The sequence below is a fragment of the Trachypithecus francoisi genome, unplaced genomic scaffold (assembly GCF_009764315.1).
Source record: "Trachypithecus francoisi isolate TF-2019V2 unplaced genomic scaffold, Tfra_2.0 Lachesis_group3, whole genome shotgun sequence".
NCBI lineage: Eukaryota > Metazoa > Chordata > Mammalia > Primates > Cercopithecidae > Trachypithecus > Trachypithecus francoisi.
Window position 1 is genome coordinate 7,530,385 of NW_022681468.1, and position 26,519 is coordinate 7,556,903.

The 26,519-nt window shown below is 50.5% G+C and overlaps 1 protein-coding gene across 7 annotated transcripts in view; it reads left to right on the plus strand.

Annotated features, from left to right (window-relative positions):
• Nucleotides 1–26,519, plus strand: part of BCL11B (BAF chromatin remodeling complex subunit BCL11B) — a 102,997-nt gene that overhangs the window by 15,570 nt on the left and 60,908 nt on the right. For 3 of the 7 annotated variants that reach the window (XM_033191373.1, XM_033191374.1, XM_033191378.1), the window contains one exon: nt 25,419–25,631. The exons of the other annotated variants lie outside the window; for them this stretch is intronic. In XM_033191373.1, the coding sequence (XP_033047264.1) occupies nt 25,419–25,631 (213 nt within the window). The remainder of the gene's footprint in view (nt 1–25,418; nt 25,632–26,519) is intronic. 7 annotated transcript variants of the gene reach the window in all.

Sequence of the window (26,519 nt, forward strand, 5' to 3'; positions counted from 1 at the left end):
TTTGTTTCTGGTTTATACTTCTGAGCCCAGGAGGCCTGGGGGAGAAAGGAGGGCCTGGCCAGCCTGGGTTCCCTAAAAAGCAGCAGCCCGTCCTGGAGCAAGACAGGCATCAGAGTTTATGCAGACGAGTCTTCAAATCCTGATGGTTGACTTTGGGTTTTTGGGTTAGCCACTTCATGGGTCTGAGCCTCAGTTTCCCCATCTGTCAACAGAAATGGTAATACTAGCAGGCCTGGTGTGAGGATTAGATGAGCAGGGGCTCTTAATCAGTTTTTTGCCTGTGGTACTTCTCTCTCAGGGGCCTCCTCTGGCTCTACGGCATGCAAGTAGGTGGCTGGCTGGGGAAACAAGTGCATTGATCATTACCATGCTTCTATCATGGAAGGATCATGGGCTGTGGAGGGACTCAGGCTTTGGATGCTTCTAGGAGGGTGAGACAGATGGGCTTGGGCACTCATCAACACCCATCACCCAGGACGCAGTCAGGGTAATGCTGCAAACCTGTCTCCTCCACGTCTCCAAAGCTTTGTGACACTGAGCCTCACTTTGCTCACCTGTACAAGGGACTTAGTGAGCCCTCTCTTTTGTGGGGAGACTGGTGGTATGCAGATTCCTGCAGCCTCCTGCCAGGCACTGGGGAGGCATCAGTGAACCAGATTGGCCTCTGGGCCTTGCCTTCTGATGGGTGCTCTAGCATGAAGTGTCTCATAAGCTTTCCAAGATGCAAGGGGCTTTGAGACATGTCCAGGCCACAGGCATGTAAACACTGGCTTCTCAGAGTGCTGTGAACACCCGAGCAGTGTCTTTTCACCGGGCTGAGCCACGAGGCTAGAGAGGTGCTGGGTGCTTTTTGTCTTTATTGATTGATGTTCCGGGGACAGTTTCACCTGTAGTGTCAATGCCTGGCCTCAGTGCACATAGATCTTTCAGGGGTGGCCTTGCCAGGAAGACTTGGGCCACCTATTTATGTTTCAATGGAAAGATTTGCTGCTTTTGCCAAAAACATCCAAATCCTCATTTCACATTGAAGGCATTTCCCAGTGAGAGGCTGCAGATCACTGTGGCAGGTTTGTTTAAGAAAGTGACTAAATGTGATTTCATAAAAGGCAAAGTTAATCTCCAAGGCAGCTTTGTCCTCATCCTTCCACCCTCTGGCCCCCCTGTTTTTTTTTTTTTTTTTCTGGGTTGTGATACTGCAGCAGGCTACAGTATTTTTATTTTATGTGTGACGAAAGATATTCTTGGCCTTTCTGTTCAGCAACAGGACGAATGGATTTCTTCATTCTAGAAGAAATATGTAAAATAATCCCTTAGAAGTCTAAAGAGATATGTTTGTTCAAAGCATTTAAAATGTTATTTTAATCAAAGGCACAAAACAGTCTACATGCTGTGTCAGCTGAAGACGACCATCCCATTTTAACAGCACACCATGCGCCTGCCTTTCTAGTTCCCATTCCTCCTATTTCCCTGCCTACTTGGGCACCAACTTTTCTTTTCTTTTTTTTATTTAATAAAAAGGAAAGATTAAAGAATAAAACTTCACTGGCTCAAATGTATGAAGTAATTTAATATGGTGGGAGCATTAATTATTTTAGCTTAATTGAATTCTGAGGACTGCAGTAGTTGCATTTTTGTAGACAAGCCCTGTTTATTATTTCTCTGTGTAGATTAACAGTAAAGGAAACACAGATAACTTTCAGTTATTTATTGTAAAATAAATGTGTCAATTCATGTGTAAAGCAAGCTGCTCAGAGATAATTGAGTCTTTATATTTTAAGAGGGGGACTAGGAATCACGGGCACTTCTCCGCCCGGGCTTCCGGAAACCCGTCCAGCTGCTGCCCACGCTCCTGGCCCCCGGGCCGGCTGTCCCTCCATGCTTCTGCCTCCCGACCGGGACTCCAATGAGTCCTCCAATCCCTCCATGACCTGCTATTGCCCCCAGGGCCTTGCTGGCCCTGGCCAGTAGCTGGTGAGTGGGTGGCTGTTAATTCTTGGACTCTGCCTCTGGCTTTGGCTGTCCAGGCGCAGAGAAGTCCAGGGTGAGGTGACCTCGAGGGTCCTGGTGGCCCTGAGGGTCCTGCCTTTCCCAGGACCAGCAACCTTCCCAATACCCAGGCAGGTCCCCGCTCTTCCTTGCTACCAGGTGCTTCTAGAAGTGGGGACTCCAGAGACAGACCCGAAGGGGGTTCCTCCCACCCTTAAGGGAGATCCCAGGGTGAGAACTGCAGGGGTATTCTGTCAATCATCACACTAGGTCGTGGACCCCATATCAGCTGTTTCCTCAGGACAGTCAATCTGGAGAGTAATTACTATTATTTTTTATTTGTGGTAAATGATAGAGAAGTGGGAAGGTAGAGGGAGGAAGTTTCTGAAGCTTTGTTTTCTGGAGGGCATTCATTCATTCATTCAGCATCTGAGCTGAGCACCTGGGACCCTTCCTCCGCCCTGGGTGTCCCCACCTGGATCCCCAGGTAAAGAGCCCCCAGAGGAGGGAGCAGACGTCTGACATGGGGATAATGGGCAGAGCGTGAGCTGGCAGCAGCCCAGCTCTTGGCATGTGCATTCTGGGTCCAGGACCCGGCTCCCTGCTGAGCATTCGCTGTGGACAGAGGAGTCCCTTGGAAGCTTGTTTCAGGCCTGTCTGGGGATGGGGTGAAGCTGGTCAGAGGCAGGGTCTTTAGCCCGTGGTCTGACTCAGGGCAGCTATGGTGCGTCTGATACATGGCTGCCTATAGGTTTACATTCTTTATGTTTCTTAAGGTTCCTGCCTGTGGCATCCTCCCTGCCTCTGTGGGGGGTTCGGGGGAGCACAGGACCCGTCCGTTGGGGGAGCTGAGAGGTGTTCCAGGGTTTGCAAAGGGCACGTGGCGCTGCCAAGCCGTTATCTGGGAGGGGTGTTTTGAGGAGGGGTGAGGAGAAAGGGGCTTTCAGGGTGTTTGGGGTTTAAAGGCTGTCTGCTGCTGTGTGGGAAAGAACAGAGCCCGAGTCAGAGCCCCACCCTGCTCCCTGCCAGCCTCCGGCAGCGACTTGACCTTCTGAGCCGCGGTTTCCTCATCTGTCATTGTGACATTTATGATGAGTGCCTGGCACACGGTGGGGGTAGGTGTGCTGCAAATAGGAGCTTTTCCTGGCGCTCGGCTTTCCCTCCTCCGCGGCGTTTTCGGGCGTTAGAGCAGCTTGTACCGGTCTTCTTGGCACTGAGCTCCTGTCAGGGTTGGGATAAACAACCACTGGGTTGTGGGACTAAATCCACCATCACAGGCAGTGTCGGCATGGGGGAGACTCTCTCCCCTCCATTCTGCCTTTTGTTAGGTGACTGTCCTTTGAGGATCTCTTCGCTGGCGGTGCACTCTGGGGAGCTGGCGGGGGGTTTCAGGGTGAGGGAGCACAGGCTTTGGCGTCTCCCGGGTCGAATCCCAGCCCCATCACTCACTGCTGGCCACCTGTGTGAGTCACTTCACTTTTCTGGGCCCTCGTTTCCTCGTCTGCACCTCCTTTTGGGTTATGCTGAGGATGAAATGAGGAAGCACCCACCTGGCGCAGGTTGGGCCTGAGGCAGATGATCGAGAAGTGGACGCTTCTAGAAAGCCAAGCACAGGCAAGTGTGGACCCTGCTTGGCAGCATGCCGAGTGCGTGCTTTCCTTGGTCAAAACCATGATCACGTACCTGGGATTGCTCTCACGGTGATTTCCTACAGCTTCCTCTATATAATTCCCACTTGATAGTCGCTGAAGGGGAGATGCTTGATCACCAGGAATTTGGTTTTGCCTGTTATCGGCCCTTCCATAACCAAATGAAGCTACAGAGGGAGGAATTAACTATCAGCTGTCACTCATAAGCCTGCCTCCCTAACTCTGCAAGTCCCAAATGTCAGTTTTCTGGAGAAGTGTGGAGATAGGCAGCAGGTGACAGGAGGTGGCAGATTCCCCTGGGCTTGGAGGTGGCAGGCAGCCCTGGCTGCAGTGCCCCTGCCCACTTGATATGTCGTCATCTGTAACCCAGGAAGGACCCGGGATGTACCTGGGAGATTCTCTTAGCAGATGGGGCATAGATAGGGTTTGGTTTGGGGTCCCAGTGACCCATTGCTAAGCAAAACATGTGAGAGGAAAGGACTTCTGACGAGCCCAGGGATTTACATGCTGCTTTGAGAATGTTCTCTCCAGACTTTTAAAAATAAATAAAATAAACGTGAAAAAAAAATAGTAGCTTGGCCAGTGAGAGAAACTAAATCACTTGCTTGTGCTGGAAACTGGAGATAAACCCCACTTGCAGGTCGCCTTCGAAAAGTTGTGCTTGATCTATTTAGAGTTGTTATTTTCCCTTCAAATTAAGATGAGTTAAATCCATGTGTGTTGTGGCATGGATTATCTTTTTTTATTATTAAATCATGACGGCTAATTATTAGTTCTGTCTGCACCGAAGAATAGTGCGGTGTTCTGTCTGAGGGACATGGCCCTGGGCTCAGGCTGGGGTCTGGGTGTTGGGATGGCTGAACAGGGCAGAGTTCGGGCTGGGCTGGTGGGTGGTGGGGAAGAGGGGGCGCTGCCTGGTATTCCCTCATTGTGCTAGATCCTTTTCTTGGGTTATCTCACTTAATTCTCCAACCTTGAAATATATATTTCTAACCCCACTTTGAATTGGCACTCAGAGAGGTTAAGGGAGTTGCTGAAGGTCACACAGCAAAGCAGAGTCAGACCCGGGTCTGTCTGCTTTCCTTGGATAGCAAGGGGTGTGGAGGATTTTGGGGATGGGTATTCTAATTCTGTCTGGCTGGCTGGTAGGGCCTTGATGACAGGCACTACCTCTGACCCCATCCAAAAAGGTCTTTGGAGTCCATCCCAGATAGGACCCTGTAGACACAGCCAGGAGTCCTCAGACCCCCAGGGACTGTGACCTGCAATCTGTGGCTTTTGTGTATACTGTCCTGTACTTCCTAATGAGGGCATTGGAGAGATCAGTGATGACAAAGAACGCAGTCCAATGTAAATTCAGGTGCACCTGGGCCGGAATTTTAGATTTTTTCCATATATACAATTATTTCTTTTATTTTATATTCACTATTATATAGACTTTCCCCCCATACATACAAATTATTTGTTTTATTTTGTGAAGTTGTAGTTTTGCCAGGGACTTGCTATGTGACTGTCAGCCAACTGTTCGCCTCCCCAGGTCTTGGTCCCTATAACTGGAGATACACTCCTTGTGTTTTAGGCTGGTTATAAGGTTTGATTCAGACAAGGTATACATAGAACAGGTTCCTGTGGGTTTTAGCTGTTGTTACTAATGCACATCCTGCCGGTGGGATCCAGAGGAAGGGTCTGGCTTCCTAGCCTCCTGGAAGGACCTTGCTGCCAACTCTTCCCTTTTCACCTGCTCAGTAACTTGCCTGAGCTTACATAACTAGTTACTGGCAGAGCTGAGTCCAGACCCCAATTACCTTGAGTCAGGACAGGTGACTTTTTGCCATCCCAGGGTGCCCAGCCCTGTAGCTTGAGGCCATCTCCCCTGGTGGAGTCCCAGTTTCCTCAGCTGAGAAAGGGGGTGAGCCTTCGTGTCCCACTGGCCTTCCAGGGAGACGGCAGACCCACCTGCCATGTGAACTGTGCAAACCAACGTCAAGAGTGTGTGCAGCTAAAACAGGTGACAGCAGCACCAATTGTAGTTGAAAGTTTTATTGGATTAAAAAAAAGAGACCATACTGGTCACATAAATGGGTGGCTTTTTTTTTTTTTTTTTCTCCTCTTAAGGTTTGAGGCCTTATTTATAATGTACGTGGTTCCATACTTCCAGCAGTAATTCAGGAAACAGGAGAGAGAGATAAGGTAAGAAAAAGAGAGAAAGGCAGCTGGGCTCCCAAGGGGCGAACTTAACCAACATTCAGCCTGAGTTAATATTATTATTCTTAGTTTGTCTATTTGACAGTAAATGGTTAGTAATTGACTAAAGTTTTTTAATCAGGCATTTGACAGCTTTTTTGGCTGGTTGTTGCTCATTTTCATGCTTGGCTAATGCATTAACCACCAGGTCTAGAATCTGTTAGGAGTGGGTTCTGCTGATAATCTATAGAAATAAGGCTGGCTGGCTGTCACCCCGTCTCTTTGGGGTCATCTTTTCACTGAGGAAACAAAGAGATTGAGTTTTTCATAATTTCATGTAAAATTTATGTATTTATTTTTGAGACAGAGTCTCGCTCTGTTGCCTAGGCTGGAGTGCAATGGCGCGATCTCAGCTCACTGAAACCTCTGACTCCCAGGTTCAAGAGATTCTCCTGCGGGGCATGGTGGCTCATGCCTGTAATCCCAGCACTTTGGGAGGCCGAGGCGGGGGGATCATGAGGTCAGGTGATTGAGATCATCCTGGCTAGCACGGTGAAACTCCGTCTCTACTAAAAATACAAAACATTAGCCAGGCGTGGTGGCGGGCTACTGTAGTCCCAGGTCCTCGGGAGGCTGAGGCAGGAGAATGGTGTGAACCCGGGAGGTGGAGCTTGCAGTGAGCCAAGATCATGCCGCTGCACCCCAGCCTGGGCGAAAGAGGGAGACTCCATCTCAAAAAAAAAAAAAGAAAAAGGATTCTCCTGCCTCAGCCTCCTGAGTAGCTGGGATTACAGGCGCCCACCTGGCCAATTTTTGTATTTTTAGTGAGATGGAGTTTTGCCATGTTGGCCAGGCTGGTCTCAAACTCCTGTCCTCAGGTGATCCGCCTCCCTCGACCTCCCAGACTGTTGGGATTACAGGCACGAGCCACCGCACCCAGCCTGATGTTGAATTTAACTCATACTTACTAGATCTTACTGTGTGCCAGACACTATTCTAAAGACTCTGCAGATACTAACTGATGTAATCCTCCCTATGATATTATGATATACTAATATCAGCCCCACTTTAGAGACGAGGAAACTGAAGCCCAGAGATGTTAAGTTATTTACCCAAAGTCACACAGCGGTGAGTAGGGTCCCAGGGTGTCAACTCTGGCAGTTATGTTCTTCACTGTGGTCATAAGTGTGCCTACATTCCCATCCACTGTCTCTGTCCCACGAGGGTGGTAAATCAGATATTACTTTCATTTTGCAGATGAGGCAACTGAGTCATAGAGAGGTGCCTTGCACAGTTGTCCTGTGAGTCACCGGCTCAGTTGTGCCTAGAGACCAGGCCCCTGGGAGGGAGAGCATTAAGAAAAATAGCTAATGCATGCTGGGCTTCATACCTAGGTGATGGGTTGACAGGTGCAGCAAACCACCATGGCACACGTTTACCTATGTAACAAACCTGCACATCCTGCACATGTACACCAGAACTTAAAATTAAAATTAAAATAAAGAAAAGAAGATAGGCTCCTGACTTCCCAGGGAGGCCCTGGGTCTTCACTGGGTCATGTCCCAGGAGCCCAGGCCTCGTGGGATCCTGTGTTCTTGAACTGTGGCTGGTGCAGGCCCTTTCTGCTCCTGGCTGGGCAATGAGTGATTCCCACTCTGAGGTCGAATCTTGGTGTTGGGACTTGGGTTCCAGAGTGGGGTGAAAGAACCAAGACAGTGGGCACCCACCTGTCCTGCACATATCTGTAGTTGCATGTTGACTGCATTTTGGGAGGAGTTGGCTCCCTCCTCATCATGAGTTATAGGCAAGTGGCCCTGTTGAGTCCAGAGTCGGGAGAGACAGGCACAGTGGACTCTGGCCTGAGACCTAGAATGGCATCCTACTGTGGCTGGCATGCTGTGTGACCTTGAACAGACAGATCTTCCCTGTCTCTGGGGCTGAGCCTGCTGGGCTGAAATGTGAGATGGAGCCACCAGTGGTTTCTAACAGCTGCAAGAGCCAGGCAGAAGGTCATGGATTTCCCACCTTGATTCCTTTCCCACCTAGTAGTTTCCCCAACTTTCCTCATTTTTCACATTAATGAGACTTAGGAGTCAGTTTTCTCTGAAGAAATTGGTGGTGAAAATGAAAACTGTTAGATTGAAAGCTTAGGTCTTTCTGCCCCAGGCTATGAAGATCCGTCTGGGAGAATTTGGTCCACTCACTGTGAGGTTAACAGTTCAAGCTCAGAGCCCCTCGTGTGACCAGGCCCTGTCCCTAATGTCCCTGTGTGGTTTGGCATTCTTTTCTTTGTGATGAGTGTACCCTGAATTGTATAAACCTTGGGCCCTGCAAGATCTGGACCCACCGTGGCTCAGAGCCTGCTGAGGGTGGCCAGTGACCTCTGGGCACACAGGGAGTGGGAGTCTCCTGAGGGCAGGGTGTGATCAGGACTTGTGAGCCTTGAACTGGACCCAGGGAAGAAGAAGGCTTGCTGGAGAAAGCGAGGCACCCTAGGCTTCATTTTATTTATTTTTTTAAGTGTTCTTGATGCCTTCTTGCTGGTCTGCTGGATTTGGTCTGGAGGGCCCTGGGGTGTCTCAGAAAGGAGGAATCTGTGCTGAAGGTTGGGAGACGAGAGCAGGGAGGGAGGGAGGTGGGACCCCTTGATGAGCCCCAGGTCTGGGAAAGCATCTGCCCCTGGCTGCTCAGACAGCTGGGAAGCTGGGACCACAGGCTTCTCTGGGCGGAAAAATAGTAACAAAATAGCCTTTTTGTTGGAGGTGAAAAGTCAGACTCCCCCACTCCTGGTGTGGAGAGAAGGCAGCTATTCAGATGCACCAGCCAAGGGCAGGGTGAGCCCCCCAGCCCAGGACAGCCTGCTTGGTCTCTAAGCCAAGGCAATGTTTGATCAGGGCTGTTTTCCCCCATCCCCTGCCCTGGGGGCTGACAGCCTGGGCAGCTTCCATGTCCTTCAGGTTGCGGGTGTAGACACAATCTCAAATGTGCAGGCATACAGGTGCGTGGGTCAGAGTCTACTCAAGATGAATCCAGAGGCACAGAGCCCTAGGGGCTGGTAGCCCCAGTGCCTACGCTTTGGCTCTAGTGATATGGCACAGACGAAGCCATCCATCCAAACCACAAGAGTGTCCAGAAAACACGGGTCTACCTCCTGACGAATGCAGGTGCCAAAGGCATCCTGGAAAGGAGTGGAGAAGGTGGCTTTATTTCAAAGCCTTTTTCAGGGCAGAGCACACACACCTTCTGGAGAGCGTAGCCAGCCAACCAGGGATTCCAGGCTCCTCCCTTGGGGTTTGAGGGCAGAGACTGGCTGTCCTGGGCTCAGAGAGACAGCAACTGTCTGAATTCTTCTCTGTTCAGGAGAAAATGGGACAAACCTTCAGCGACTCCTTCCCACCTTCAGCAGCTGGCTAAAAACTGTTGGCGCTGGTAAACCCAGCAAAACTAAGTTTTCCTGGGGCTGGAGCTGGTTCTTTTCTCCTCCCACCTCAAGTTCAAAGCCAGCCAATTAAGAAAGCTAAACAGTGTGGTCTTCTCTCTGCATCATTGGCTTGTAAAACTTTCCCTGCAAACTAGACGACTTTATTTGTTGGGAAAACGAAGTATGTAATTTTCCTGACCTGGCCTTTGCTTTGGGGAGACGGGGAAAGAGAGAGAGAAGTAATTTCCAGAAACAGACGGCCCCGAGGAGCAAAACAAGGTCCACACTCCAGCGTCAGGGCAGCGTAGACTGCAGCGCGGTGGTCTGGAACGCTGAAAACAGCGTGTTGCGGAGAGGCGGGACGCGAGGCCCCAGGCTGCGGAGTCCTCTGGGGCCTGGGTCACTGTCTGCGGGGTGGACATCGAAGTCCTCCTAATTCTGCTTCTGAACCTCTGGGCGCCACCTGCCTCCCCACTACTGCAATTTTCCGGTTTCCCCGACGATTGCAACTTGCAAGTCTCCTTTCGCTTCCTTCCATCTTCAGCAGCCCCTCCTCAAGCTTGGCCTCCTCCCGTCCCCGCGACGGTGCCTATCCCGAGCAAATCATACCCATCCCCTCCGCCGCCCGTGAGACGGCCTCTCCCTGCCCTGCCCGCGGAGGACTCAGGCCCTCCGAGGGTTCAGTGGTTGGGGTACATAGCCCCTTTCATTGCCACACCGGAGAACACAATGGCCTTCCCCGAGGCCAGGGGCGCAGAGCTCCGCGGGGGCAGCTGCATCTCCCGGACCCCGCACCCGGCACGGCGCGGACACTTTGGCAACTTGAAAACTGCGCGGGGGCCTCCCCTGTGAGCGGTGCCCCTTTCCCGGCTGGCCCTGGCCCGGTCGGGAGGCTCCTCGGCGCTGCTCTGAGGCCTTCGGGCGCGCCTGGCCCCCGCCTGGCCGCCGGCCTCTGATTCGCCCACAGCCTTGCGCCCATCGTCCACCTCCTTCCCTCTCTCTCTGACCCGGGCCCGCTGCGCAAGTTGATTGTGCCTTGGTGGGGCGGGAGGGCCGAGAGGGCTCAAGGTCCATGCATAATTCGGGGGCTTAATGGAGCAGCTGCCTGAGCCGGGCGGCGAGGGGCGGGAGGAGGCGCAGCTGACCCAGCCCGCGTCTGGCCTCCCTGGGAAGGCGCGCTCCTTTCTTCCTCCCCTGACACTCCCCTCCCCCACTCGGCCTGGGTCCGAGGAAGGCGGGGGGTGGGCGAGTCGAAGGGCTAGCTTTGGGAAGAGGTTTCCCTCGTGCATCCGTGCAACTTTTGCTTTGGGGGGCGGGGGCATGCAGTGAATCGGAGCCACCTCGAGACCGGCTCTCGAAGGAGGTGGAATGCAGGTTTCCTCGGAGCACTCTGCAGCCCTGGAGTCTTTTTTCCTGGCCCCTTTCCCCCCGCCCCCAGTCGGCCCCCTGTCGGTCCCCAGCCCAGCAGCAGCCCTGCGAGCACGCCCCTGGCCTCGGGCCAGCCCCCTTCCCTGGCAGCCGGCGGAGATGGATGGAGGCGGAGACCCAAGGTCAAAGGCGGGGAGCCAGCCGGCCCCGGGCCCCTTTGTGCGCACGGGGCCGCCCCTCCTCCACCAGTCGCCTCCTCTCTGGCCCTTGGGCGCTCTCCTGGGTGGGTGACCTTCCCGGGCATGGGGAATGTGGAAGTGGTCCCCTCCCCGAAACCGCTCCGCGCCGGTCAGGTCGCCTCGCCGGGTGGCATTCTTCCCGGGTGCTGGGGGCGCACGGGGATCTCTCTTCCGCCCGCCGCCATTGCCCTGATGAGTGGCGCCGTCTTCCTCAGCCCACCTTGGCGGGACAGAGCGGGCGGTTCCCGGGATCCAGGTGAGGCCGGGACGGAAGGAGCTTCCGGGAGTTCCCTGGCACAAAAATGTGATCATCCAGGGGCAACAGCCCCATCTCAAAGTGGGGATTTCGTGGGGACCTTATTTTCTTCCCGAGTGGGAGGAGAGTAAACCCGCTTTTCTCAAGGACAAAAGTGTTTTCCCAATTGTGTGGGAATGGAACCCTCCACTAGAGAGGGACGCCGAAGCTCCTGGAGTCACAGGGATTTAATGTCAGTCCTCCTTCCAGCCTGACTTCTCTTAGGATAACCCCTTCCGACAAGAATTTGTATGCAAATCGTCACCTTGCTAGGAGTCTCTAGTTTTGTGTCTTAAAAATTGACCTCCAATTGTTTAAAGCACTTCATCGGGCCCTTACAGGTCCAGGAAAGCAGTGGTTGGATGCCCAGCCTGTCCACCACAACGCTCTTAAGAAAATGTTCAAACATTTTCCCAAAGTTGTTACTCTGGAAATAAAATTGTCTGCTGTTCGCCTGTAGCCGATTAAAAGTTTACCTTCACTGTGACAGCTTTTCCAGGCTAGGATTGGAGCCACATCTCTATTTTCCATTTTTCAGAAATAAATCTGAACCAGGCAGAATAGATTTGCTATAATAAGAGTCAAGGTAGTTTTACAAATATGCGTATACATATATACTTATAATATGAAACAGTATATTACACTTGCTGTGCTCTCAAGGCTAAAGTATTGTGTAACGGCACCATCATGGCGTTTTGAGTAAGAGTTGATTTTAAAATCTCAGATTTAGCTAACCCGAACTTTGAGCAGCCAGCTTTTCTGGTGGAGGAATCTGAAGGCATTTGTCAATTTATTTTTTGAAAGGCCTCCGGAAAAGGTAACAAATTCAACACTTGGGAGCTCAAAGCTACTGCCAGTCCTGGACAGGGAGGTTTTCATATCTGTCTGAACTTGCTCGCTGATTTCTCAGACGTCCATTTATAACAGTTCTAACAAGATAGAATCTGCCTTTGAATATCTGTAAATACGGGTAAAGATCACAATCCATTACTCATAATGGTCCAAAACGAACTGGCAGATTCTCGTGTTTGATTAGTATTTATGTTACCGGATTCCTTTACAGAAAGAAAGATGAAACGCTAATTTTGTGTGTGTGTTTGAGGGGCCCCATCCTAGGTCTCTGCAGTTCATTTAAAGGGATGTACATTTTAGGATTTTTGGAGACCAGGGGTGTGTATGTTGGGAGGGGCGGGTAATTGTTCATGTTTTGCTTGAAAGACAGGTAACCTGTAGTTGGCTGAAGTATTGGCTGGTACACTGACGGGGAGGCTGACTTTTCATTTTCCTTTTCTTTATTTTGACGGCTCAACAGTGATCAGAATTACGCGTGATTTCTCCCTCTAGGTTTGGGCTAAGGCTTGGACAGTGTGGTGGAAGGCTCTTGTTCAGGATCTTCCTCGAGGAAAACTGGTAGCCCCCAGGGTGCTCTGGCGTCTTTGCAGGGCACACACTTTCTGCGCCTGAGTGGCAGGGTGGGCTGCCCTGCGGTGTGTGGTTCCGAGCCCTGCCATGTGTCTGTAGGGCACTTGCCTTGCTTTTTTCTTTTTTTTCTTTTTTTTTTTTTTAGGAGCAATGTGTGGGAGATTTGCCTGGAAATGGGGGTTCTGTCAGCTGGATCATGTTGAAATACCAGTGCAATTGGTAGCCAAAGGGATCCTGGAGAAGCCTCCTTCGGAGGTGCTGTGTTAAGCATCTTCAATTTTATTGCTCTGAGAAATCTAGATTTTCGTATAGGATTTCCTACAAGGGTGGCTTCCAGAGTGGCACCTGAGTCCTGCTTAGAGGTTCAATAATATTTGTTGTTGCTGGAGCGTCAGGGGCCGTCTCACTGTTAAAGCAGCAGAATCTAGAGGTTGGCCTGTGGTGTCGGGTAGTCTCAAATACATTTACTTCCTAAACAGCCCAGGGCAAACCAGTTCATCTGTTAGTTTCTTCATCTATAAAATGGGGCTAGCCAATTGTTTACTTCCCTGTCCCTGTTCAGATATGAAAACAAACCCGTAGGTAGGAGTGAAGCAATTGCTGATTTCAAAGACATCATAAAAATGGAGAACTGTTATTGTTCAGTTCATGGGGGCAGGGTGACTGATTTGCAAAAGGGAAAGGAATCGAATAGCTACTTGTAGAGGGTGTAATTTTTTACTGTGAGGAGGAAGAATTAGGGGCTTTGGGAGGAGGTTTATGTGGGGAGGGGGACGCTTGGGTTTTCAATTTAGTAACCGAATACCAATAGGAAACTCCCCCCCTCCCTATTCATTTTAGAGGACTGTTCCCCCACCCCAGCTCCTTGTTATTGTTGGGATTGTCATGTGATTCAGAATCTTGACACTGAGTAGTGTCACTGTTGCCCTTAACCCAAATACCCCAGAAAAGGTGTTTTTCCTGATGTTTGGTCTCAGGCCCCAGAAGGAGAGGAGCTGGACAGGGGACATACGGACTTGGATTGGGGAGGAATGCATACAGCAAGCAGTCTTTAAATGCACAGTCTTGCTAGGTGCCAGTGAGGAAGGAACTCAAAGTGGACCGGTGAGGAAATTCTCACTGCCTCTCAGAGCTAACAAAAATTGGTACTCATCCCCATGGAGCGCGTAGCTAGCTGCTTTGAAATGGTGCCTTCACTAGGGAAGCCAGAGGGCCTCAGTGTCCTGTTGAGACTCCATTTTACTTTTTGGTTGTTGCTTTTCTTTAGAAGAGGCCTGGTTTCTTTTTCCCAGCTAAAGCTGGATGACTTGAATTAGATTTTTAATAAAATAACCTATGGCAGGGCCCAAAACCTCTGGATTAGTCTTGTTGGTTAGGAAATACAGAAGCTTTCTTTAGGTATTTGGTTTGTTCACCCTGGCTGGGCCAAGACTTCGGGATGGAGTTGTAGGGTAGGGGTGGGAGAGCGTGGCCTTCTCCTTTCTCCATGGGGGCCTTGACCCAGCCCCTGTTCACCGGCATTGGGGCTGGAGTGGGGAACGGCAGATACCCGGAGTCTGCGATGGTGCGGGCTTGGAGCCAGGAACTGTCTGGTGCTTCTTAATTGAATACAGATCTAAGTAAATTCCACGTGGGCATGCAAGGCTGGGCAAGGAAAGTAGTGATATTCCCCTCTCCATGGCTGGACTCGTAACCCAACCTGATGGGCCTCTCCGCCTGTCGCTGTACCCAGCCCACATGGTTTGCGAGAAAAGGTAGGGAAGCAGGGGGACAAGATCACTCAACGCGCATGTAAATACTGTCTGTCTGAACTGGGTCTTCCATCTTTTGTTAGTGGCAGCTCGTTAATTAACCAGCAGATTAGTGCTGCCTTCTTTCGACACACGCGTGTATTTTGGGGTAGAGGATTCTTGTTCTCCTAAAACTCTGAACCGAACAGTTCAGGAAGTCTCCCTTCAGCGCCGCCTGCCCCTGTTCCCTCTCCCCCGATGTCCTCCCCGCTCCCCTTTTCCTGTCCCTTTCTACCCACCCTTTCCTTAAACCCAAGTGGGCTTGTAGTTGAGTGGAGGACAGACACGTTAAACACAGCTAAATAAATCATGTTTACGCTTGGCTTTCTCGGTAGTGAAAAATCTGTTGGCTGTTTTTACTTCCTTATTTCTCAGCATTTGCTTCCTACCTGCTTTTGAGCACATGCCCAGAAATAGTAGTTTTGTCAAATGAGGGGATAATGCCAGCCAGCCTTTCTCGCTGCCAAGGAAGCTGCTGGATTTTGCAAAACAGAGTGACGTTTTTTTAGTGACACTGATGTTTTTTTCGAAGAAATTAGGATGTAGAATAAGGATATTAAAATGCACTTAGGGAAGGGGAAAAAAGCGACGTGGTTACCCCTGCAGCACAGGGACAGCAGGTTTAGAGAAGAAGGGTCTCATTTTTGTTTGCACTTGGCCGCTCCAAGGGCAGGAGGCAGCTGTCAGAGGCGGAGGAGCTGAGTCAGGTTCCCTTCGTCTCAGCCCCAAGACTTAATTTTCTCTGCCATTTTGGTGATGTGGTGCGAAGATTTTTTTTTTCTTTTTCTTTTGGGTTTTGCGTCTGTTTAGTCTCTGAGGCCTCCTGAGCGATGCTTGTTGCCTTCTTCCTCTGAGATGACAGCTAGATTCTCGCCCCGATCAGGAACTGGAGCTCGTTGGGATCCTAGCTACACTATGATTGCTTATGTGTGAGAGTGGCCCCGGAGGCCTCCCTGCCTCTGGGCTCTTATCTACGATGTTATTTTGGGGTATATTTCAGGATGGGGTGCTGGGCAGAGAACTTCTTGGGTAATTACAGCCTAACAGAGGCTGTAGATTTTAAAAACACAATAAAAAAACAGTTTCAAAACCACGTAAGTGGCATATAAATACTGGGCACTCCTGTAGGGAGAAGAGGCTTGTCTTATCGCGGAATCTTTGCAGAGTATCTGCAGTAAATTCCTTCTGAGGTCCAGCACATCAGCTCTGTTTCAAAGACAGCCGAGGAAAAATAAAATTACAACAAAATCAAAGTCAGCGTGCTATGATTTCCCCCAATTTCTAATGGGAATACTCTGCAATAGAAATGATATTTCCATTGAGGACTGTGCTGCCGGTTTCTTTAATTACATTAAATAGCGGTATAAACCTCAGCTGAATGTAAACCTCTGTTACAGCGGCGTCTTGAGCGTGGCTGGATGAATCGGAAGGAGCAATGTTACTAGTGTTAATGTGCTAACAATCTTTATTAAATTAATCCCGCGAAGTGTTAATTTTTACAAATTTTGTTGTGCACACACTGCATGTCACCGCTAGTGTGTTAGGAGATGAAAACGGATTTCACATCAAAAAATAAGTAAGGAGGTGGCTGTCAGACTGCTCTCTTAGAGGAAAATTTGTGATTTTTGTCATCAAATGTTACCTGTGCTGAAAAGAAGGCTTACAATATGTATATTAAATGCCATCTACCTACAGAAAACGCAGTTAAAGGAACTACTTTGTTGGAAGTAATTACAGGCCTGTTCAATTTTTTAGTCAGTGACATTTCAGACTTGGCTTAGGAACATAAAGAGGCCATAGAAAGATTTTGTTCTTATGTAATGCAAAGCACTGAACCTCAGTATTCTGTAAGTCCATTAGGAAAAGGGAAAAAGAAATGAAAGGGAAAAAGATTTAATCATCAACAAAATCCAGGGGAAAGCTGGATTTTTTTTTATTACAATAGTGGAAATCAATTGCCTATAATTCTATAAAATGCAACCCAAAACAAAATGTGCATTTAAACTATAGCAGGGTCCTCCTTTTTACAATTTGATTTCTTTTCTTTTCTTTTCTTTTCTTTTTTCTTTTCTTTTCTTTTCTTTTCTTTTCTTTTCTTTTCTTTTCTTTTCTTTCTTTTCTTTCTTTCTTTCTTTCCTTCCTTCCTTCTTCCTTCCTTCCTTCTTTTCCTTCCTTCCTTCCTTCCTTCCTTCCTTCCTTCCTTCCTTCCTTCCTTCCTTCTTTCTTTTTAACCTTCTACTAACCAAGTTTATTTCTGTTCCATCTGAAACAAGAAACCCTGCTGGCCCTGTGCTTGTCTGTCCCCTTATTGCTCAGGTAGAGTTTTATGGTCTGATCTTAAAAAGGTCGATGATGCTTACATTCCTCATCCATGATTCCATCTGCACCTGAAATTTCTGCTCCCTTTTTTGGCTGCTTTGGGCTTGAGTCATCCCGATAACCTCCTTGCTGGGCACTCCGTTTTCTTTATGTTCTTTTTATTGGCTGTGCTGTTTATTTTCATTCTTAATTCTCCGGGATTCTCGCAGCTTAGCCTTCCTCCTCCTGTTTATTCCATTGCGCTGTCTGCGCATGGCCATTGAGCAGAAGCCAGCACTGGAGCTTGTGGGACCTTGGAACCACAACTTCCTGAACTCCCTAGTTTGTAAACATGTTTTATAGAGGGCGACATTCTTAACACGCGTCAGGATTCAGTGTTTTCCGGGTCATTCCTCAAAGGTCAGGCACAGTGGATGCTGAGGGGATAGAAAAAGGTGTCCTTAGTTTAAAACTCACTGTAGGCACCCAATCTGAAGATGAGTTTCCTGGTTTTTGCCTTGTGTGACATGTGACTTCTATCTTAACTGTGTATTTCCACTCCCACCCCCAGCTCTAAATTAATGAAGAAATAGGAACATATCTGAGGGATGCCTGGCCAAGCTTGTCATTGGAGTCTGGCCCCTAAGTTCTGTCTGGGAAAGGGCTACAGGGTCCCAGCCCTAAGTCCTGCATTCTTTTTGCTTGGAATCCAAATGATTTATCTAACAACTTTACTTTGGTTTGCAGCCTGCCCTCATTCCTTGTCGAGTTATGCTTCATGCAGGTGACATGTAGGATACTGTTTGTGGCTCTGGACGCAACCGGAGAGAAAATTACTGAAGGATCTTGAATTAAATTGTCTTAGAAAGCAGAGACTGCTGAAGGTTGAAGCAGCTACCACATCTCTGATAAGAATACCTAAATTGGGAGGAAAAGGGGCAATTCCTCTGTTAGGTATTGACTGGCTGATGTTGCTGGTGAGATTTAGAGAATCTCTCAGTTGCAATTTGTCCTTGGCGTCTATGGACTCTGGTTGGGTGCACGCAAGACATCTTAACATGTCCACATTGCTGATAGATGAGTGTTTGTGTGTGTATGTGCATATGTATATGTATATAGAACCTCTCTTATAGGTAATAGATGTGCATGCACACATTTTTCTAACCAGTGCGACACATGGCTTCACCTTCTGTTGTCCTCAGGTCTGCCCATTCCAGGATGGTGGGCCCCAGTTTGGTGGACCCTGCCTGCCTGAGGTCACCCGGAGGAGTTATATTCATTTTTGTATCTGTGTCCTGAAGCCGTGATACATAGGAGCAAAGGAATGATGAGCATCCCGGCTGGAGGACGAGTGGTTGTGGTTTATTTGCATTTCAGTAGTTAGGAGCACTGCAGGATTTTCATCGAGAGACAAGCAAAAGAAGAGTCCAAGCTGCGTGTCCCTCACCGTGCCCCCCTACCCCCGGCAGATGCCCACTTAGGGGCTGGAACGGCCAGCCCCCTCCACCTCCGTGGTTCACAGAAGATGGCTGAGGGATGCCCTTCCTCCCCAGCAACATCTGAAGTGTCCTCTGCTCCCTCACAGGGACCTTGGTGCTGGAATTTGTGATGTAAGTTCACCAGTCCTTGGGTCAGGCTGCAGAAAGGGGATTGGCAGCCCTGGAGTATTTCAGCGGCCTGCGTCTCGAGGAAACTGGAGTTGGCAGTCAATGAAACAGGTGCTTTCGGACCTGGGGAAGGGGTATGCCCAAGCGTGCCTGCTTCTAAATTGCAAGAGGCAGCTACTGGGGAGGATGTTCCCTTTCCAATCTCTGGTGGAAGGAGGAGAAAGGTTTCAGTAGTGTTGTTGGGGGACACAATCGCTCCTATGCTCTGCCTCTCCATTTTCTGAGACGAGATTTCGGAAGTGCTCCAAGAGGAGGAGCTTAGAGTAGGGCAGCCTGGCTCAGGGTGCTCCCCGAGGTGTGCTTCTAGTCTCCATCATGGCGGAGCCTTCTCACAGTGGGTGCAGAGCGATACCCTGGTGGCCACACAGGGTTGTGGGTGGCCTGTGGGGATCTCTGGATGGTCATTTGTGGAAGTGATGGTAGAAGTGGTCTCAAGCCCAAAGATGAGGAAGCTGCTCATGTTCCTGGAGGCCCCTGGCGAACCCACCTCACTTCTTGCAGCTTGGCACCCATCAGTGACCCTCTTTGGGTCCATTAGGGCCTAAATGGTTGATGAGGGATGCTGGACAGGCTCTTTCACCTGCACTTGAATTCTTACCATCCTCAGCCACCTGCAAGGACTGCTGTCTTTCAGCTGGCTGCCCGCATAGAGGCCAAACGTAGGTTCGAACTGTTTTTATGTCTTCTGTGTAATGACCCCGAAGGAACTCTTTAAACACAGCTGTGCAAACCCTTGTGAGACCTGATTTTCCCTTTTCATTGCTCTTCTTTCCAAGGACACCTACACGTTCACCCCCAAACCAAAACCCATGGCAGCAAGGAACTAGAGATCTGTAATGCTCATCGGGTGCCCAGACAAAACAGTGGTGTCTGATGGAGAATGAGAATCCAGGAGTGGGAGGTGGGGCCTGGGGATCCCCGTCGCCCTGCCTGGCATTTCTAGGTCCCCCAAATGCTCCGGGGCAGTGAGCCGAGCCATGTGGCACACCCAATCCCTCTCTGGTCCTGCCTTGGGGACCCAACCTAGACTTGCAGCTTTTCATGGTAACCCGCATGTTCACTTACATGCTTGGCTTTCCATTCTGCGTTATGATGATGATGATTGTTGGTATATATTTACAATGAAATGGAAAACAAGTTCCAGTCATTGCTAGTTCCTAAACCTTCATAATTAAAAGCTAAAAAAAACTTTGGGAGGCCGAGATGGGTGGATCACAAGGTCAGGAGATCGAGACCATCCTAGCTCACATGGTGAAACCCCGTCTCTACTAAAAATACAAAACATTAGCCAGGCGTGGTGGTGGGCACCTGTAGTCCCAGCTACTAGGGAGGCTGAGGCAGGAGAATGGCGTGAACCTGGGAGGTGGAGCTTGCAGTGAGCTGAGATTGTGCTGCTGCACTCCAGCCTGGGCGACAGAGCGAGACTCCATCTCAAAAACAAAAAACAAAACAAAACAAAAAACTAAAAAAAAAAAAAAGAAAGAAAGAAATGAAATAATACCTGTGGAGTGAAGAAATTTATTTTTTGAGTCACCCCCACCCCCAAAGACCTGTGTAGCTCTGAAAGTGAGCAAACGAAGAAGGCTCCCTAAAATTGTTCTTCTCTATTCCTGCTGTCTCAGCCACTCCCCCTCTACACCCCCCACAACCCCCCCAAAAAAAGGGAATTGAGAGAAAGACAAATGATGAGAAGGCCGGTCTTGTCAGGTGAACACCCAGTACCTGTCTCATTTAAGGTAGCACTCCACTTCTTTCAAATAGGAAACTGCCAAAGTGGATGTCATGGGCTGCTAATTAGATGTATTTTAACTGCAGGATCATTTTACCAGCTAATACAGTTATTATGTGCTTCAATGTGAACCCATGGTGGAGCTGTTAAAATATGAGCGTGCAGTCTTAGCAGACAGCTCTTGGAGCCGTTGGGATGGGTGGAGGGGCTTTTCCTTACAGCCTGAAGATCCCCAGGCCAGGCCCTGTGCTGAAGGTCTGCATCCTTTCAGCTTCTCAAGAGGTGCCCCCTGCTCTCCCGAAGACCATCTTCTCCTTGTGTTTAGACCAGGGCCTGAGCCTCCAGGAGGCCTGAGCTCTCCAGTGTCACATCCCTTCTCCTCTAGACATCAAGGTTCCCTCTGGACCAGACTAGAAGTGCCAGATGACCACAGTTCATGCCTGTGCCTACCCAGAACAGGCAGGCCTGAATCTCACACATTGGGGTTTTCAAGTCTGTGCTGGCTTCTCCATCTTCCCTCTGTAGCAAACCGGAAAAAGAATCCTAATTTCCCGTTGGGGTGGGAGAAGATGAGCTAGGATCAGGATAATGATTTTTAAATGCGAGCCAGGCATTTGACTTCATGTTATTTCTTTCCCCCCTCACCCTCTTAATACATAGCATTTTTTTCTATCATCCTTAAGACAAAGTAGCTGGCAAAATATTTAAGTGATCAGAAAGAAATATTTTTATTTGCCCGCGTGCGAATTGGGTTATCTGCCTATCTTGTTTATGAAATTTGGCGCTGCCTTCCCTGCACAGTGCGTTTGCCTCTCAAATCTTTCCCGGCTCCCATTTCCATATTTCTGCGTGCTTGTTCTTTGTTAATCACTTGGCAAGCGCTTATTTGAATATTAAAAATTTCTTTAATCATCAAAGGCAGGAGCACAGTCTCATGAATATTCATATTTTTCCCCCTCCTCAGACTGAATTCTAGTTCATTACCCTGCAGTAAAAGCCAAACAGCCATCAATCGCCCTCATTACAGGCTCTGGCGTTTTGATTGGCTGCCTGCTGCCCAGAGCTTTTTTTTATTTTTTTAATTTTTTTCCCCTTCTCCTATGAGCTGTCTTGTACCTGCCAACAACCAAAAAAAGAAAAAAAAAAATCAACAATGCAAGAATAAATTTCTCTGGTTGGAAAACAACTTTGCAAACTTATCAAATAGTCCTTGTGGCTTGCTGCTGCCACCGCTGTAGCGTCCACCAGCGCCACCTCCTTCCCCCCGCTGTCCTTCCCCCAACCAAAAAAAAAAAAAAAAGCCCAAGATAAAAGTGGGGGGGGGGGAGAAAAATAAATAAATAAATAAATAAAAAGGGAGAAACTTGAGCCTCAGAGATGAATATTTGTCAAGAGAGTTGACGTAAGTTTCATTTGCATAATGACTTTGTACTTCTGCATTAATAAAATTTGCATATGAAGCCATGTTAATTACTCCTGATCATGCTTTTTGCATTCATGCATAGTAATTTTCTCCGACTTGTGAGAATTAATGTCTTGGCATGGGGGGAGGGGGCGCGGGGACTGTCAGGTTCCCTTGCCAGTGTCCCTCACTCACGCGCGCTGCCTCCCTGGCTGTCTCCTTCCTTGATCTATGACTCATTTCTGCACTATCGGTAGGAGTTCTCAGCTTAAAAAAAAATGTATCAATTGAAAGGCACCAGTAGGGAGAAAAATACACGTCTCCTGCACAGTGTATTCCAGACCACCTCTCTCTAGCTCTGAACATGGAATCTGTAATCCTCCCATTTGGGAGGGGACGCCCCAGAGGCTTCAGGGGTGGGAAAGGCACGAATTCCCCCCAAAACAGGACTGGGGCTTTTCCAGGCGTTTTTGTGTCTCCACGCTCCTTGGCGGTGGGCGTGTTCGCTGGGTGAGTGCGCATGTGTGAGGAACAGAGCCGGAACATCTGCAAAGTCCCTCTGGAAGAGAGACGGGTGACAGACCCCTGTGGAATGCTTAAACCCGTGAAGGCATCAAGAATGAGCTTATCTATCATTGCCCTGTTTTGGAGCCTAAGAAGCGGGATTTTAGGGGCCTTATATTTAGACTTTTTTTTTTTTTTTTGTGCATAGACCTCCAAAGAAAGCGTTTTTTTAGGAGTGTCTTGCAGGTCTTTGTAGGGTGATTTGCTGTGTTCAGAGCACATCCTCTTGCTTTCTTTGCTGAGCAGTGATGATGCCTTGGAAAGGACCGTAGGGAGTGGGGAAAGTTTCAGAATGAAAAGTAAGAGAATGATAGTGACTATTTGGTGAGTGTTTCCTGGATCCCTGGCTCTAGCTCAGGGCTGACCTTACTCTTCCTTTAAAGTTGAGGGAGCTGAGGCTCTGAGAAAGTGACTCACCGTCGGTCATGAGGCCAGGAGACTGCCGAGGAGGAATTTGAATACGGTCCTCTGGCTGTGAGGCCTGGGAGCTCTGGTGGCTTCCTCTGTGCGTGTGTGGGTGCATACCCTGTCCCCAGGTCTCAAGGGCTCCTTAAGTGCTTTCTGGATTTCCCAGCTATGCTTTTAAAGGCAAATAGCCTTCCTCTGAGGAAGGGTGGGGGCTGGGAGGTAGCCTGGGACAGGTATTGAGGCTGTTTTTTTTTTTAAGTTAAGATTCACAGGATGTAAAATTGACCATTTTAAAGTGTACAATCAGTGGTTTTGAATCTGTTCACAATGTCGTGCAGCCGTCACTCCTAAGTCCCGAGCATTTTCATCACCCCCGGAAGAAACTCCATACCCATTAGCCACCCCTCCCACCCCTACCGGCTCCCCCCAGCCCCTGGCAACCACTGCTCGCTGTGTCCGTGGATTCGCCCCTTCTGAACATTTCATATCCATGGAATTATGCAGTATGTGGCTCCTTTCATCGCTTTGGGCTTTTGCAGCAGCTTCAGATTTCTTGAGTTGCACCTTTGGGAAGGGCTCTGGGTTTAAGCTGCTCCATGGGGAAACCTCTCCCAGGGTAGAAGATGCTCTGGGAGCCTCAGAGAGAGGCCCTGCAGAGCTTGGGATTAGAAGCCTCTCTTCCGGCTGCCCCGCTCCCCTGCCTCAGTTGAGCCGGCCCCGGGAGCAGGTGGACTTCAACAAGGTCAGAATTCCTAGTGAGGCTCTGGGGAAAGTTGTCCAGGGCGGCCTAGCCTCTGATCCCTATGCAGGGAGCAAAACGTGGTGTGTGACATCGCCTTTACAGACCCTGGCCTGAGCCCCACCTTGCATGTTTCCAGGAGAAGGGCGTGGCCAGATGCCTGTTTTTACCTGCTCTGCAACTGTTCCTCCCATCATGGAGACAGAGTCAGCTCCTTAGCACCTGGGACATCCCTTACCAGGCCTCCAGGTGCTTCTGCTGGTTTCTCAGTCATGATAAATGGTGCTGGCTGTGTCGTGGCCTCACCCAGAACCCAGGGACCGGAGCCTGGGTTTGGCCTTTGCAACTTCCCATGGCTGGATTGAGCCCAGGGATCTCAGACTTCCGCCCACTACGCGGCCCTTGCTCTAGAGATCCCAGGACCCACGGTCACTTACCCACTTGCAGCCCTAGAGGGAAGCAGAGCATTGCGGGCTTTGGGGACACAACTGGGTTCCAGTCTCAGATCTCCCTGAGCCTCAGTTTTCCCCCAGTGGAATGTGGATCTCTGCTGAGTGAGGTGGCTGTCATGACGATGGATGACCCAGAGCCCTCGGTGGTCTGCAGGGAAGGCCTACATAGGGATTTGAGACCATGTGTGGACAGGATCAAATGCAGCGTCCAGTGCTGGGAGGTTCAGGCTACGGCAGGCTTCCAGGAGGAGGCAGGTCCTGACCTTCCTTGAGGGACGTCACTAAATCTAGCATGGCTTTCCCATCAGCATCTGAGGCTGAAACTGTTTACTGGTTCCTCAGCCACATCCTTCCAGGGCTATCCCCAGCTCAAAAATACCCTGGGCCCTAGGCCTAACTAGTATGAAGTCTTTGTTGGCTCAGAGGGGTCCGAGCAGTGTTAATGTTAACTTTGACCTCTTGACAGGACACTGACAGCTTGCAATCCCTAAGCAGGGGGTCTTCTTAAACACCCTGATGCCTTGATCCTGGATCACCCATGTTTTAGCGAAACCAGGGCTACAGAGAGAACCCTGGTTCTCGGGCCAGACAGCTGGGGTTTGGATGGGGCTGCTGATGCCTGCAGTTTTCTGCAGTCATGCCATCAGTTTCCTGGTCTGTGTAATGGGTATTCTAAGCCACAGCCCGCGTCAGTGTGTTAGGAAGTTCAGTCCAATGAAGGCTGACAGGCTCCTGGCTCATGGTGGCTTGCAGGGTCCCGTGGCTCTCCTTGCGATGGGGGAATCCACGTGGGGGCCCTGGAGTGGGCAGACTCCCACCCATGCAGACCTGTGCTGGGCCTCCCTGGCAAAGCTGGCTGGGCCCAGCTGCCCATCCTCTTGTTGACGTTTCCTTTTTGTCTTTCTGATGCTTCCCTGCTCAATTATTTACCCAGGGAATTTGGGCTTCTTCACTTGTGGTTTTGGCAAGGGCTTCACACAAATGTTTTGCCCTGGTGGTCTCTTAGCCATTTAAGATAAACGGCTAAATCAAACGCAGGCCTTGCCGCAGAGCTGAGCGAGCTGTGGGGCTGGGCAGAGGCGGGGTTGGCCCTGGCCCTGTGTCCTTGCTGTCACATGGCGGGAGGCCTCCCAAGCCAGGCCGAGACATTAGGAGGGGGTGAGCAGCGCCAGGGTTTTCTTGGGGTGTGGTGGGGGGTGTGAACCTTCTGAAGGGCATTGGGGCTTGGATGCAGCATGCTCAGTGCTCGGGGCTGGAGAGAGCCCCCAGCTGGTGGTCTGCCAGGCAGGAGGCTAACAGTGCCCAGACACCTGGAGGCAGACCTGAGGTGTCCCGGGCCTGTACCAACAGCCCATCCTGCTATAGCAAACAGGGGAGGCTCTGCGCTTCCCAGCTCTTCCAGGGAGGGGTAGCCTGAAGTTTTGGAAACAAATCCCCAAATGGAACCTGTTTGATTGCTCCAGAGGCCCCCACGTGGGGGGTCCTTCCTGAGAGTGGGGCCCTGACAGCCCCCATTCACCCAGCCCCCTGCACTAGGCCCTCAGAGGCGGAGTCCTGCCTCCCCGACAGCCCAGCCTGGCAGCTGTGGAAACAGGGCCCTCCCCAGTGCCCCCTGCCAACCTCCTCGAGCCCATTCCCTCGTCTGTGTCCCAATTGCCTTCCCTGCAGGGCCTGGCACCCTGGGGACCTCCCACCCCCGAAGGGTGGCCTGAGCCAAGCCCCACGCCCCGAGCCCCATCCCACCCTGTGCCTCTCACACAGTCCAGGGCCCGACTGACCAGTCTTTTCTATTGTTTTTTCTCCAGGGCCGTGCAGGCCTGCCCAGCTGCCAGCGGTGGCCCCCATAGCTGCCTCCTCCCACCCTCACTCATCCGTGATCACTTCACCTCTGCGTGCCCTGGGCGCTCTCCCGCCCTGCCTCCCCCTGCCGTGCTGCAGCGCGCGCCCGGTCTCGGGTGACGGGACTCAGGGTGAGGGTCAGACGGAGGCTCCCTTTGGATGCCAGTGTCAGTTGTCAGGTAACAGACGACGCCGCGGTGGGGGGTGGGCCCCCGGGATGGCGGGTTGTGCCATGGGCAGCGCTGGAGCAAGGTGGGGACCCAGGGAGGAAGGGCAGCTCCCAACCAGAAGGTTTTTCGGGGTGCCAGGGGAAGTGGTAAAGAATGTTCGCTGAACTATGAGCCAGGGCCCGGTGCCCCTTGGTCAGGAGTCCCCCATGGTGCCCCCACCCATTCTGAGAGTCTTGCTCCCAGAATGCATTCCCCAGCCTCCCAATCCCGCTTCTTTGGGTTGTTTAGCTACAGCTTAATTGGATAACACTTAACATCTGATATTTTCTTCTGCCCTTGCCACTGCCACCCCTTCCCCCACCCCAGACAACCCCCTGCCCCGCCAAGACAAGGCTAGGGGAAGATTCCTTGGTTGTCTGTGTACATTGCTGGAGCCGTCCAAAATGCTGAGTTTCTCTTTGGGAGAATGTGTTGCCCATTAGCTTTGAAAAAGAAAAAAAGTAGCTCAAAAGGAGCCTCTTAAAAAGCTGCTGCGGCCAGCCACGAGAGGGAGTGAAACACTGTGGGGTGTGTGAGGGGTGGGGGTGGGGGCTGAGTACCTGCTGTGCGTCCGGCTCTGGGCCAGACCCAGACACAGCTGTTTGTGCCGACTCATCCTGCTCTCCTGGGAGGGCGGTGTGGCTGCCCATTCTACAGATGGGCAGATGGGGCAGTGTGGCGACACAAACTGGCCTCCTCTACATGCCTTGCCTCTCCCCAAGTGGAACCCAAGATCTTGTTCTGCCTAGGGTCTCTGGGAATCCTTGGAGTCCCTGGGAATTCAAGGGCAGAGGGCCCTCTCACAAGTCTATCCCCCCAGCATCTCGGTAGGGCCTGGTGTGAAAGCACTGTGGCCAC